At 42.6% G+C, this 12,559-nt stretch overlaps 3 protein-coding genes across 5 annotated transcripts in view; 1 reads left to right on the top strand and 2 right to left on the bottom strand.

Annotated features, from left to right (window-relative positions):
• Positions 1-283, top strand: part of LOC128299593 (cadherin-89D) — a 31,671-nt gene extending 31,388 nt beyond the window's left edge. Inside the window, exon 11 of the mRNA XM_053035597.1 lies at positions 51-283. Coding sequence (XP_052891557.1) covers positions 51-105 — 55 coding nt within the window. The 3' untranslated portion in view covers positions 106-283. The remainder of the gene's footprint in view (positions 1-50) is intronic.
• Positions 284-411: 128 nt separating this feature from the next.
• LOC128299595 (glutathione S-transferase 2-like) lies at positions 412-1,041 on the bottom strand. The gene has a single exon (XM_053035599.1). It carries the CDS (start codon positions 1,039-1,041, stop codon positions 412-414), a length of 630 nt encoding a protein of 209 aa, XP_052891559.1.
• A 1,663-nt stretch (positions 1,042-2,704) lies between these two features.
• Positions 2,705-6,878, bottom strand: LOC128299790 (glutathione S-transferase 1). Of its 3 annotated transcripts, none has more exons than XM_053035872.1 (3): positions 6,755-6,878; positions 6,359-6,519; positions 2,705-3,310 (listed from the first exon to the last, which is right to left on the bottom strand). In XM_053035872.1, the coding sequence occupies exons 2-3, from the start codon at positions 6,491-6,493 to the stop codon at positions 2,816-2,818; spliced, it is 630 nt and encodes a 209-aa protein (XP_052891832.1). In that variant the 5' UTR covers positions 6,494-6,519; positions 6,755-6,878; the 3' UTR covers positions 2,705-2,815. The 3 variants fall into 3 exon arrangements, with proteins under 3 accessions (XP_052891832.1, XP_052891831.1, XP_052891833.1); XM_053035871.1 differs by lacking the exon at positions 2,705-3,310 and adding an exon at positions 4,087-4,659; XM_053035873.1 differs by lacking the exons at positions 2,705-3,310; positions 6,755-6,878 and adding an exon at positions 4,671-5,552 and having other exon boundaries at positions 6,359-6,514.
• Between the last annotated feature and the right edge of the window lie 5,681 nt (positions 6,879-12,559).

Here is a 12,559-nt window from a genome sequence, read left to right as displayed (position 1 = left end):
TCTGCGCATTCGATTTACCAAGCGATCTTGTTTCTTTGCATCCCGTTTAGCGATAGCTACGAGGACTCGCTAAAGGACTCACTGACGTCCAATACGAGCCTATGACAATCGGGGAACCCTCCCGGGAGGACCTACTACACTGTACAGTTTAGACATAAGGGTGAACCGGAGAGTTAGGGCGCGGCACCATTGTACGATTGTTGATTCGTTTTTAAGCTAGACTAAGTGAGCTGTACCACCACAACATCTCAACAGCTGGTCCACTCGCTGGCCTCGTTGAAGATGCAAGAGACTGTGTAAATAAAACTTAAGGCGTATGCTTCATCAATTACTTTTAAACCCAACGTCTCGTATTTTCTATCACCTCGCCGAGCGGAAGACACAGTGCGGAAAGACTCTTGAACCTTCGTTTTATTTGTAATTTAAAAACTCCTTCGCTCCCGTCACGTTCACCATCGCTCCAGGACATGAGCCCATCATGGTGAGGTACCATCTATCCACATTAGCATATCGTTTGAGATCGAAGCCCAACACACAGGCCGTAGTTAGCGTTGCGAAAATACTTATGTCTGCGATGTTCATCTTCGCACCTGCCACGAATTCATGCTCCATCAGGAAGACGTTCAGCAGTTCCACGGATCGTTCGAAGGCAGAACGTTTTTTAGCATCCGGTGCAGCATTTCCAAACACTTGCGGGTGATAATAGTCCGTAAATCGTGGATACAACACACAGGCATCGAAGAACAGCCGTTGATTGATGGTGGCGCGTTGGACGATATCCTCCGGGTACCAGTCGTTACCTTCCTTCGCGTATCGCTCACAAAGATATATCAAGGCTGCACGAGATTCACACAACACCAGCGGACCATCGACGAGCGTCGGTACCGTTTGCTGCGGGTTAAGCTTGGTAAACTTGGCTGACCGATGAGCTCCAGCCATCAGATCGAGGTATTGCAGATTTAGCTTCACGTCCACTGCCTGGGCCACCATTTGTACTGCGCGGCAAGGAGCTGACCCGGGTAGATAGTAGAAATCCAACATTGCGATGTGCAGGTTGCGCGTGCCGAATAAACGAAAATGACTGCTAGCGCCGTGTGTGGAAGTGGCTTTTTATAGATGTTTTGAGCAGCGCGTGCCATATCGCAATCGCAATACCAAAAACAAATAAAACAATTAGTCCTTTTTTGATGATGTGAAGCTCACTTTGTTTTAATTGTTTTAACATCTGGCCGTCTTATCGCGCATGGGAGTATCATGGAGGTGAAAGGTTCATTACCTTGGACGAAATGCAACACGGTGGCAGGTGGTTTTGATTTTGAATGTCGTTATTGAGATTTGTCTTATTAAGCAATAGCAAACAAATTTTAAAATAAATTCAGATGCATGCAAAACGTGGTCGCAAGACATGCAAGGCTATGCAAAACATATCGCATTTCATATTCGAAGACTTATATACTCATAACAATACTGAACTGATGCTTCAGTATGTAACTAGAATTATTATGTTTTATAAGATTTTACCATTGATAATATTTTTTATTTGTTTATGTAATGCGAAGGAAATTCCATCCAACTGCCATTACAAACGACACGAAAAGCAAACGTCTGAAACGCGGGCTACCCAATTATCCGTGCTGCTATAATAAGACGCTAGCGCGCGTGCGTGACGTTAGCCATAATACATACCCAAGCAGCTTTATAATAGTCAGCAAAACAATTGCGGAATCCGCTGTTTGGTCAGTGTGAAGGAAAACAAATGAGTATTTACTAAATAAAACTGGCATCGAAATCATCCAGCAAGAACTAATTACGTCCAAGTAATGAATTTAACGTTTGCGAATTGTAGCTGAACGATAGTATGCCATAATGTACACGTGACTTAACGATTCAATAGTTTCGTTAAGTCACGTGTACATTATGGCATACTATCGTTCAGCTACAATTTTGAAATTCTGCCTTCATTCGCATTTTGTACCGAACTTTTCAGAATTAAACGGTTAACTGCTATGTTTGATTTAAGAAAAAAAGCTAATATCTTATTGCTTTCATTTGATTGTTGTACAGCGTATTGGTGCTTTCAAAAAAACATATTCTCTTTCACTTTCACTTATACACTAATAAATAAATATAAACATAAAGTGTTATAAATATAACACTTTCATTAATAATCAGTTTTCAGGTAACAACTGGCGCATGAAATACGAATAAAACCAGTGTTCAGTCTGTGTAAACATAAATCTCGTCATAGAACATATGTTGCGTAAATAATAACAACTTTAGCCGGCTTTTTTGTTTTGTTGGCTTGTGTAATACTTGTGCAATGCAATGACAATGTTTTTCCATCTTTGCTTCACAACGTCTGTAATGATTGACTCACTCACCGCTGAAACATACCGGTAAAAACCATCACGCGAAGGACAAGAGAATGAGTACGGCTGCAAAATAAGGCTTTGAAACGGCCGTGAGGAAGAAAACGAGAGCAAAACCGGAATTGCGCACCGACTAGCGCGTTGTTTCCAATTAGTTTTACCGCGTGGTCGTGGAACTGTGAGCGTGAAGGGAATAGGCCAGATTGGTTGCCCTTAGCGTGCCACAACCGCATTCCGATCACCGTTCAATTTCTTACCCTGTCTCCGACAGCCTCAAACGATGGTTTATCTCGCAACATGAAGAACAGCTCGCAACGGAATCAAAGAAAACTCAATTTATTATTGTTTTTGTAAGGCATTAGGTGTTATATTTCTGTAATGAATTGCCCTACCTCCCTATCTTAAATATGGGCCTAAACCCCAGAGAAAGGTTGGTAGCACCGGGCTTAGGACATGAATTTTGCCTTGAATTCGTCGGCACCGGCCTGGTTCAGATCGTATCCGGGGGCGTTCGCTTTGCAGCGGGCCAACCACGCAGCCACGTTCGGGTACGGTGCGAAGTCGAATCCACCCACCACGTAGGTGGCGATCGATGCCGCCAGACTCAGATCAGCAATCGTGAGATCGTTTCCGGCTGCGTAGTCGTGGCCCTCCAGGAAGGTGTTAAGGAAACCGACGGCTTCCTTCATTTTCTCCTCCTTCTCGGGGCTGGCGGGCTGCTTGGCGAAGAGCTGCGGGTACCAGTAATCGGCAAACCGCTGGTACAGGGTACCCATGTCGAAGTACAGCCGCTGGTTAACGACGGCACGCTTCTGGGGATCCTTCGGGTACAGCTTGTCATCCTTGCCGTACTTTTCCGCCAGATAGATTTGGATGGCGCGCGACTCCCACAGCGAGAAGCCGTTGTCGACCAGCGTCGGAATGCAGTGTTGTGGGTTGAGCTAAAACAGATTGAAATTGCATTACGCATATCTAACCAGCAAGAAGAGAGTGAAGAATATGTTGACCAGCGAGCATGTCTTTTCCCTTGTGTGCGCTTTATTTGCATCACCTAACGACTTTTGTCCAAAAGTCTTCAATGTTTAACCTTATCAAAAAATGGTCTTGCCGCCTCAGCCCAGCTGCGATTGGTCTCTGCGCCGGGTATACAGCCGGCCATACTTTTGTACCATCTTTGTACATTACCATACGCACTGAAATCATACCCTGCCACCTCGAACGTAGTAAGCGTTGCGTAGACACTTATATCCGCCAACGAAATGGCATTGCCTTTCGCCACAAATTGTTCACCCTCGAGAAACGTGTCAAGAAACGTTAGAGCTTCACCGATTTTCGCGTAATTCGACTCGTTCGCAGGAGCACCTTCGAAGATCTGTGGATAGTAGAAGTCACCGAAGCGCTGATAGAGAGTTCCCATGTCGAAGTATAACCGTTGATGTACGGTCGCTCGCCGCTGAGGATCGTTTGGATATAAGGATTCGATTTGCGCAGGTTTGCCATATTTCTCCACCAGATAGCACATGATCGCTCGAGACTCCCACAAAGCGAATCCATTGTCCACCAGTGTCGGCACGCAGTGTTGGGGGTTTAGCTACGAGCGTGTTGTTCATTACACCGAAATGCAGAGGATGGAAACGTTTATCAAAACAAAGCACTACAGTTGCAACTCAAGAAGCAAACCATCGCAAGAAACTCCATGCAAAATTAAACAAACGTATTCATCAAGAAAAATCAACAGTGTTGGACTTTTTATTGTTATTGCACATGAAAACCTACGCCATCTCGATGGTTGGGTTTACTTTTCAAAGTACTTCTTAAACTCCTCAATTCCGGCTTGATTGATCGCAGCACCAGGTGCTTCTTTGCGGATGTTCTCGTACCACGCAGCTACGTGCGGGTACTTGGATAAGTCGAAACCGGCGACGTCATACGTCGAAATCGTGGCCAGCACGGTAAGATCAGCGATCGTCAGACTATCGCCCGCAACGTACTTATGCCCGTCGAGGAAGGTGTTTAGAAAACTCACTGCATCCTTCATCTTTTGCTCGTTTTCTGCATTTGCCGGCTGCTTAGCGAAGATTTGTGGATAGTAGTAATCAGCAAACCGCTGATACAGGGTACCCATATCGAAGTACAGCCGCTGGTTAACGACGGCACGCTTCTGAGGATCCTTCGGGTACAGCTTGTCGTCCTTGCCGTATTTCTCCGCCAAATAGGCACAGATGGCGCGCGATTCCCACAGTGCGAATCCATTGTCGACCAGCGTTGGGATGCAGTGTTGTGGGTTAATCTATGGTTAGGTACGGGCCGGGAATTGGGAAGGAATGCAACAAAATCAACAGAAATCAAGGGAAAAATAAAAACAAAGGCAATCGTAGGTGCTTTAGTCATCTATTCGGGGTAATTGCACAACAAAAGACAAAACAAAAACAAACGACGGAGCAGTTCATTGCACGCTTCAACAGATTTGAAATTGAACAATATTCATGGAGACTAAGCGGAAGCTGGAGATAAGAATAATCTTAGTTATGTCATTCAATTGGTAAAAGTAACACTGCAACTGTAAACATGATAAGAAATGAAGCTGAAATGTGTAGCATGAGCAAGCACCGATTTCAGGATGCTGCATTCTCTGCCAACAAATCCTCGCTAGGGGCCCAATCATTTCTCCGTAAAGTAACGCCCAAATATTTTGGCTCCCTCCAAATTCTTATCAGCAGCCGGGACTATCTCACTGGTGCGTTCGTACCACCGGTGAATGTTTTCGTACCGATGCAAGTCATAACCAGCTGCCTCGAACGTTGCGATCGAGGCCAAAATGCTAAAATCCGCGATCGTTGGATCGTCCCCGCCCGCAACAAACCGTTCACCCTCCAGGAAGGTGTTGAGAAATTCAAGCGCCTGCTCCATCGACCGTAACCGGCCCGGATCACCAGCCACTTTCTGGCCGAAGATTTGCGGATAGTAGTACTCGGCGAACCGCTGATACAGTACGGCCACGTCGAAGAACAGCCGCTGATGTACGACGGCGCGACGACGTGGGTCTTGTGGATAGAGACGCTCGGCGAGTGTGGCATCGTGGGCGCAGTACTTCTCGACGAGATAGATCTGGATTGCACGCGACTCCCACAGCACGAACCCCTCCTCATCGACCAGCGTCGGAATGCAGTGTTGCGGGTTCAGCTTAGTTGTTGATTTTTTTTTATTGGAAAATGTTGGAATGGGGTAGAAGGGCAAGTGCACGATTCGTTAAGCAGCATACAACGGTTAACATGAGCGGAGTAGCATGAATTCCCTTTGGTCGAATGGATGCTGGTGAGCGAATTCCCGTTTCGATTTCATTTTCAATGAACGTTGATTGCTTCCCCCTTTTGATGGCGGATGACGGAAAGATGTGAAAAAATTCGCTGTTCGTTGCTAATCTGAACGAAGCTTCGGCTACGCGAATGAATGGTCACAAAGAAGGAGCGGAGAACTCCATCATTTCCTGTGGGGCGGCATGCATTTGCATTAGGTTTTCGCAAGTATTCGTTTGAAAATGTAACTCCGCTCCATACAAGCACGAATGGCGGATGAAGAGGCGATTGATTGAATCGGAGGGGGGGAAACGGTTTCAACAAACCAAAATGGCGATATTTTGTTACACCTCTGGTTGGCATGGTAACAGCCATACAGAAAAAAACCCCCTATTGTCGGCGTCACAAACGGCCATTTCGTTTTACGATCAGAAATGATTTTTTTCGTTCTTGATTGGATAAACTTCTTAATCGCGCTGCCGAGTAAACACGCAACCAATGTCCAAATTTGGGTGAAAATGGAAATGATATTGATTATACTCCTGTAATGGCACACTTTTGGTGTTATATCGTAGTAAATACACACAGGCACACGCAGACAGAGCAACACACAGTTGAAAAGACATGCAGACGACACAACCGTGATGGCCGTTCGAATTGAAAGCTGAGTCCCGAAAACCATTTATGACCTACCTTTAGAAATTCCGGCTTCATGTGCTCACCGGCCATCAGGTTGGTAAGCTTCAAGTTCAGCTCGACGCCAACGGCGGCAGCCGTCATCTGCACGGCACGGCACGGGGCAGATCCGGGAAGGTAGTAGAAATCCATGGCGATGAGGTAATGAGTTGTAATTTCTGGGGACGATTCGAATGGGTAAAAATTACTACACCGCACACAGACATGCAAATCATAGATAAAACGCGACGGGTATGATAAAAACGCATATAATATTGTATAATCAGCACTCGCGTCATCCAGAGACATATCCCAACGCACACACAATCCCGAGAATGCGCTACGATGGATTGATAGATATTTGTTCACCATTCCCTTTTCTGCTCAGTAAAATGAACTCAGAAACACACTCACCACACAAAAATGGAACACTAAGCAAGCACTGACAAATAAAACGGGGGACACCACACGATTGCTGCGACGATGATCCTCAACCAGCGAAGACTTCGACAGTAATACGCGATCTGGTGGCGTGCCGGGCAAGATATAAACGACCGACGCCTGCTGCGAGCACACGCAAACCGAGATGGAGCACAACGGGTCTACGTGGTAGAATCACTTTGGTCAGAATTATTAAGCCTCGAAAGTGAAGTTTTGATAAAAAACAATTTTTAAAAATCCCTTTTTGATAACTTATTGACAGTTCGTGATTCTTTTACTGTGTAATTCGACCAAAAAGGCAAAAATGAACGAATTAATGTTTATTCTCATTTTATTTAAATTGTTTGATGAATTTCATTATTCATTTTTCCGTCATTTGGTTTGTAATCAGTTTATAAATTATGTGCAAATGACTGAATATACAACCACATTTATTTAATGATTTCATTGAACATACAATTACAGCATAAAAATACACCATAGTGTGGCGTTCCTTCCCATGTTTGGTCGTGTCTGTGGAGCATACCCACGCACGGGCAGCATCGCGCCGCGTTACTCAACACACTCAAACATTTGCCGGCCGGTTTTGCATGCATAGACTATGAGAAGTGGTCCACTCATCTCACCCAATGACCAAGTCAAAATGGCTTTCAAATATTGACCCACAGCAAATGTGTGCTTCGTAGCAAAATATCAAACAACCAGCAGGAAAATACCCACTAGAGGGTGCAGTGCAGTGAACTGTGCAATTGCAATCTGCCTAGTTGGTAACGCTGCTGTATCCTATGTTGTAAAATTCGCCACACATACCTCCACCAAGAGTGTGTCCCAAAATTCCCTTGCTATAGGCATCCCCTAACGGTGGTGCGTATGTGTAGGTTCGATGATTATATTCGACTCGCGAAACATCCAGAAACGTTTTAATTTTTTTGGTGGGGATCGATTGCTTCTATCTTTTCGCTTGAGCGTCTACCGATGCGTTTAGTTGCGTGCATGAAACATCGTGGGGGACGATGACTTTGTCGTTTCGGGCGAATGATTCAAACGACGCGCCGGAACTCCACCAAACAACGCGTCTTCTCACTGTCAAGGGAGAAGGGCAGTTTGGAGGTCGCTCTCTCTCTCTCTCGCTCGAAACTACCCTCATTATAGTAAGAACTACAAGCGACCTCGACGTACGATCGAAAAATTGAAAGTCATTGCCAGCGTGTTAGCTCATCGTTTAGGCCCGGCGGATGCTGGCTGTTTGCTAACCCCCACAGGTGTTGGTGATAGAATCGTGTTTTGACAGAACTAGCTAATCGGCCCGGTTACAGGGCTATGCAACAGAATTCCGTTGTGTACGTAAACTCAAAGATGTTTAAAAAATAGTTTTCTTCCCAATTGGTGGACGTTGTTAATTTTATTTCATTTAGTTTAATAAATTATCAAATTTCTCTGCCCGGCCACTTCGACTCTCATAAAAACTATTTGGCAAAGCATATTCCAAGTCACAAATAGCTAATATTGTTGTTATTGGATTTAACAGATTTTGAACATTAGTGGCTTCGTTCGTCTCTTAGTCTGATATAGCCATTCGTATGATCTGGACATCTAGCGACGTGTTGTAGATATTTAGTCATTACAGTTGATTAGTCCTGAACCCGAAGTCCCGGGGTTGGTCAGTTATCAAGAATGAAATGTATCGCAAAAATATACGACACTTCCTGATTGCGTTCAGCTCCCACCTGGACTGTGATACCCATATGCATCATATTATTTTAACATGAGTACTCCAAATTACACTTCAGCAGTTCTTAAGAATATTGCGTCAGATAATACCCTTTGTTGTTTACTATGCATTAATGCTTTTCGTAGGCTCCGCATATAATTTCATCTAAAGTCAATGTTTTTACTATCAGGTACCACAGATTACCCAAGTTTTTTTTCTGACTTTTTCCTCAGATAAGTATATTTGAGCCATGCCTTTCTAGTAACAGGCACATACATGTTTAGATTTCATACGGTGCCATTTTATCAGATGTGCCTGGGAGTGTATTTGGTAGCGGCACAGAACTGGTATAAAATTTCACCTGGACCAATCCCTCGTTCCCAGTAACAACTATCCAGGTTACGGGTAAATAAAGTTTAAAAAGTCCAGAATTAGCAGGCCAAGTTCTCTGGATGTTGTGCTCAGCTTGTGTAATGGATTATTGAAGCACAGGCGATTTACAAAAAAAAATTGCCATACTAAATATCTTCTTGTTCCGTAAAAACTCCAAACATGGAGTGCAATCGCAAACCCGAAATATCCGGTGAAGTACAATGATCAAGATGATGATGGAAGTCAGTTCTCTTGGCTGATGTCAGATTTGAACTGACGATTGTTGCCTATGATTTTGCCGAGCTTTTCATTCAAAAGAAGTTTCCTATTTGAATTTGATGGCGTTTTAGCCATTGGGACTTGACTCCACAAAATTCTGCGTTCAAGAATCCTGGTTACCTGGTTTGATAAAATATTCTCTATTTAAACAGGGAAGTAAACAACACAGCATAACAACAACAGCAACTGCTCCTGAAACAGTCTCGCATATCTGTTAGTAAAAAACATGACAAATTTCAGCGAATCAAGCAGTAAAACAGCTTTTGCTTGCTGTAATAGTATAGTGCTGTATAAGTTGCTGTAAAACATGGCATTATTTTCTATGCTGCTATCTTCGTGAAATCAATGACCATTTCTGGTCTTCCTTGATTTGTATTAATCAAGATAGTGAGTCCTGTGTTCACGTGGTACTTGGAAGCTTTGGGGCGGCCCGGTGGCTTGATGGTAGCGATGCTGGTCTTCACAGGAACGGACCGGGACCCATCCCGGTGCCGTGCGTTACAATACCAGTCCAGTAGTCCTCAAGGTCCGGCAGAGCGGTCATGGTTTTCGTCGTCACGTTGTACACGTACTCCCGGTTCCAATCCCCCGTACTTAAGACTGATTATTCAGCTACTGGTAAATAAAGACACAGAAAGCCAGAAATGGCAGGCCCAGACCTATTAAGGTTGTTGTTGCGATGGAAGAAGAAGAAGTGAGTGCTGCTGCAGGAGTATGGCTCGAATAGGATTTTGTACCAGCTTTGTGGTTTAAGAAACCGTTCACATTGCATCACCGACCAACATTAAAATCTTTTTGAAAATCTTGTAAAGGATCCGATTGCAAATGCAAGAAAACGCGCGAATACCCAAGGACAACAATTAAAAACATTCTCAAATTGCGCGTTTGTAGATACGTGTAAAAATTGGTCCATTTGGTAAAATCATAGTATACATGGAAAAATAAGCTGTTGGCGAGGGTATCATAGAAGGCATAGCGAAAGAAAGCAGTTTAAAGAAGAGATGTGAAATCAAAAATGCTTCACACCAAAAAAAAGATCCAAGGATGTGGGAAATGGTAACATGGCAACGTTATGCGTCGCCTCCAACTAAAATTTGTATAGCGATAGCTAGGAGAATGAAAGCAGTTACGAATGATTTTTCGTGTTTATCCGAACAATCAAAAACATCCCAACAAAAATGCGCAGATTATACTAATTACAAACAATTGAAATTTATGTCAAACCTAGTGCTAAGAGTTCCATTCAGAAGTTTATCTTAAAATTTGAAATGTTTTATAAAGGTAATAATTTTAAAATAAAGATTGATTACACTATTAACATTAAAACTGTAGTTTTTTTACTATTGCGTTGTTGATAAAATTGCACATTGAATTGATTTCTTTGTAGTGCCGCTAGTGTCCCACAGATGTCACTAGTCGCGTCAACGTTTGCTTTGGCACGAACAAAATATGACGGTTTTTTATTTCATTTGGGATTTAATTCAATCAACATGAGATCTTTACTTTATTTGACTACTGTTTGAGAAAGATAGACAATTAGCAACTTATTTACAGTTTGGTCAAAAGTCTATATCATTCATTATTTAAAGTAATACGACAATCTTATCTTCAACTTCTATGTCAATTTAACTGTTTGAATTTAAGGATTGTTCCACAATTAATTTTCCATTTTATTATCGTAGTTTAACATTAATTTCAACGAGCATCCACCTCAGCCACTTCAGCGGTAGTTACGGAATGGTTGTTTGGAGTTCTTCAACGGAAAACGATCATGATTTGTTAAATAATGCACAAGGACGAAACTAGTTCACATCTTGACCGCTGGAAACTTGCGCACCTGACCTCACGTAGCCACCTGAAAAGGGAAGTAAAATGGAAAGTTCCTATCGGTGTGAACTAGAGCACGAAATAAACAAAAATACGTTACACTAATTGCACCGTTCCATCGTTCCTCGTGTACGGTGTGGTGTAAAAGTCACGCAATAGTTCGAGCAACGTTTCGGTTACTGGAACACAAGTGGTAAAGGGTATATTAAACGGAAGTGTACATTGAAGATGTAACTATATTAGTTTTACCCATATAATATAAGAATTTGTTACATAAAATAGTGAAAGATGTTTAAAAAACCATGATTTACCTCTATCATTAATACAAGGGCATCTTTAATCAATCTTTCTTCAATATCCTAGAATGTCTTGGTTTCCACAGAATAATTGTCGTTTTTGAAAGGTCTGAAACTATGCGCAATATTTAATCCACTTTGACATATGATAAAATATTATTTTTGTTTAATTGTTATTTTGAATTTTGACTTTTATTACAGTTTAGTTTCGCTTAAATAGGATGTCTTATATATAGAGTTAAAATCTTTAATCAAAAAACTACATAAATAAAGGCATAAAAAAGCTTCATTCATCATAGTGCGGAGTTGTTAAACTGTTTCATACAGCGCCTAGAAAACAAGCATCATCATTATCCATTCGGCTGTAAACTCTTCAACCGTGCGATCGCATACAATGCATACGTTGCTTCATTAACACGATCAAACATGTGTTTTCTCCAGTTCTGCTGCATCACCCCAGGATGACGTAGCATATTGCATTCAAAATAAAAAAAAATACAACATTATCGAAAATTCTATTGACTTCATCATTTATTCCATAACGACCATTTCTAGCTCCCACCGTTACTAGTGCATAGAGCACGTGAAGCATGAATGCAGCATACCTGCACCACAAGTAATTATGGGTCGACCACTGGGTGATAAGCTTCAATTTCCGAAACAAAACCTATACAAAACACCTAGCATGATACCAAGGGTCGGCACGGGATTGTACTATGTATTACCAGCAGTATAATTATCGCAATTTCGCACTTGTACTACATTCTGCGGTACTGCTATGAAGAAGGGTATGGTTGAGGGTGTACCACCAGAATGGATGGGGAACTTCGGTGACGTAATGGCGAACAGTGGTTGACTGATGTATTTTTGTTGTGTAAATCAACATAAACTGATTGTTTACAATGTGCTTTTCCCGAGCAATTCAAATTAGAACTATATTACGAACTGTGTGTGCTCAATCAATATTGGAAATGTTAGAATTGTGAAAGATATGTTGGGCTCCAACTGAATTATTTGTTCTAACAATATCGAACGATGTACTGAGTTAGATATATTTCAGTAACGAACTAAAACAGATATATAAGTGAGGGAAATTCGATGCGCTCGACGTAACCCTGTACAATGTACGCCGTACCGTACTAGCACCCAAACTAGTGACGACACGCGGAAATCATACGTTCTAGCCGTCAAGTTCGCACGATGACGAACGGTTTGCAAACGTAGTTTGCTACCCACTCGCCTAGGCAACGGATTCCGAACCTTGAGGTACCATAACAAAACACCGTACCATAG

Source organism: Anopheles moucheti, chromosome 2, assembly GCF_943734755.1.
Source record: "Anopheles moucheti chromosome 2, idAnoMoucSN_F20_07, whole genome shotgun sequence".
Lineage (NCBI taxonomy): Eukaryota > Metazoa > Arthropoda > Insecta > Diptera > Culicidae > Anopheles > Anopheles moucheti.
This window is presented reverse-complemented; position numbering and strand designations above follow the sequence as displayed.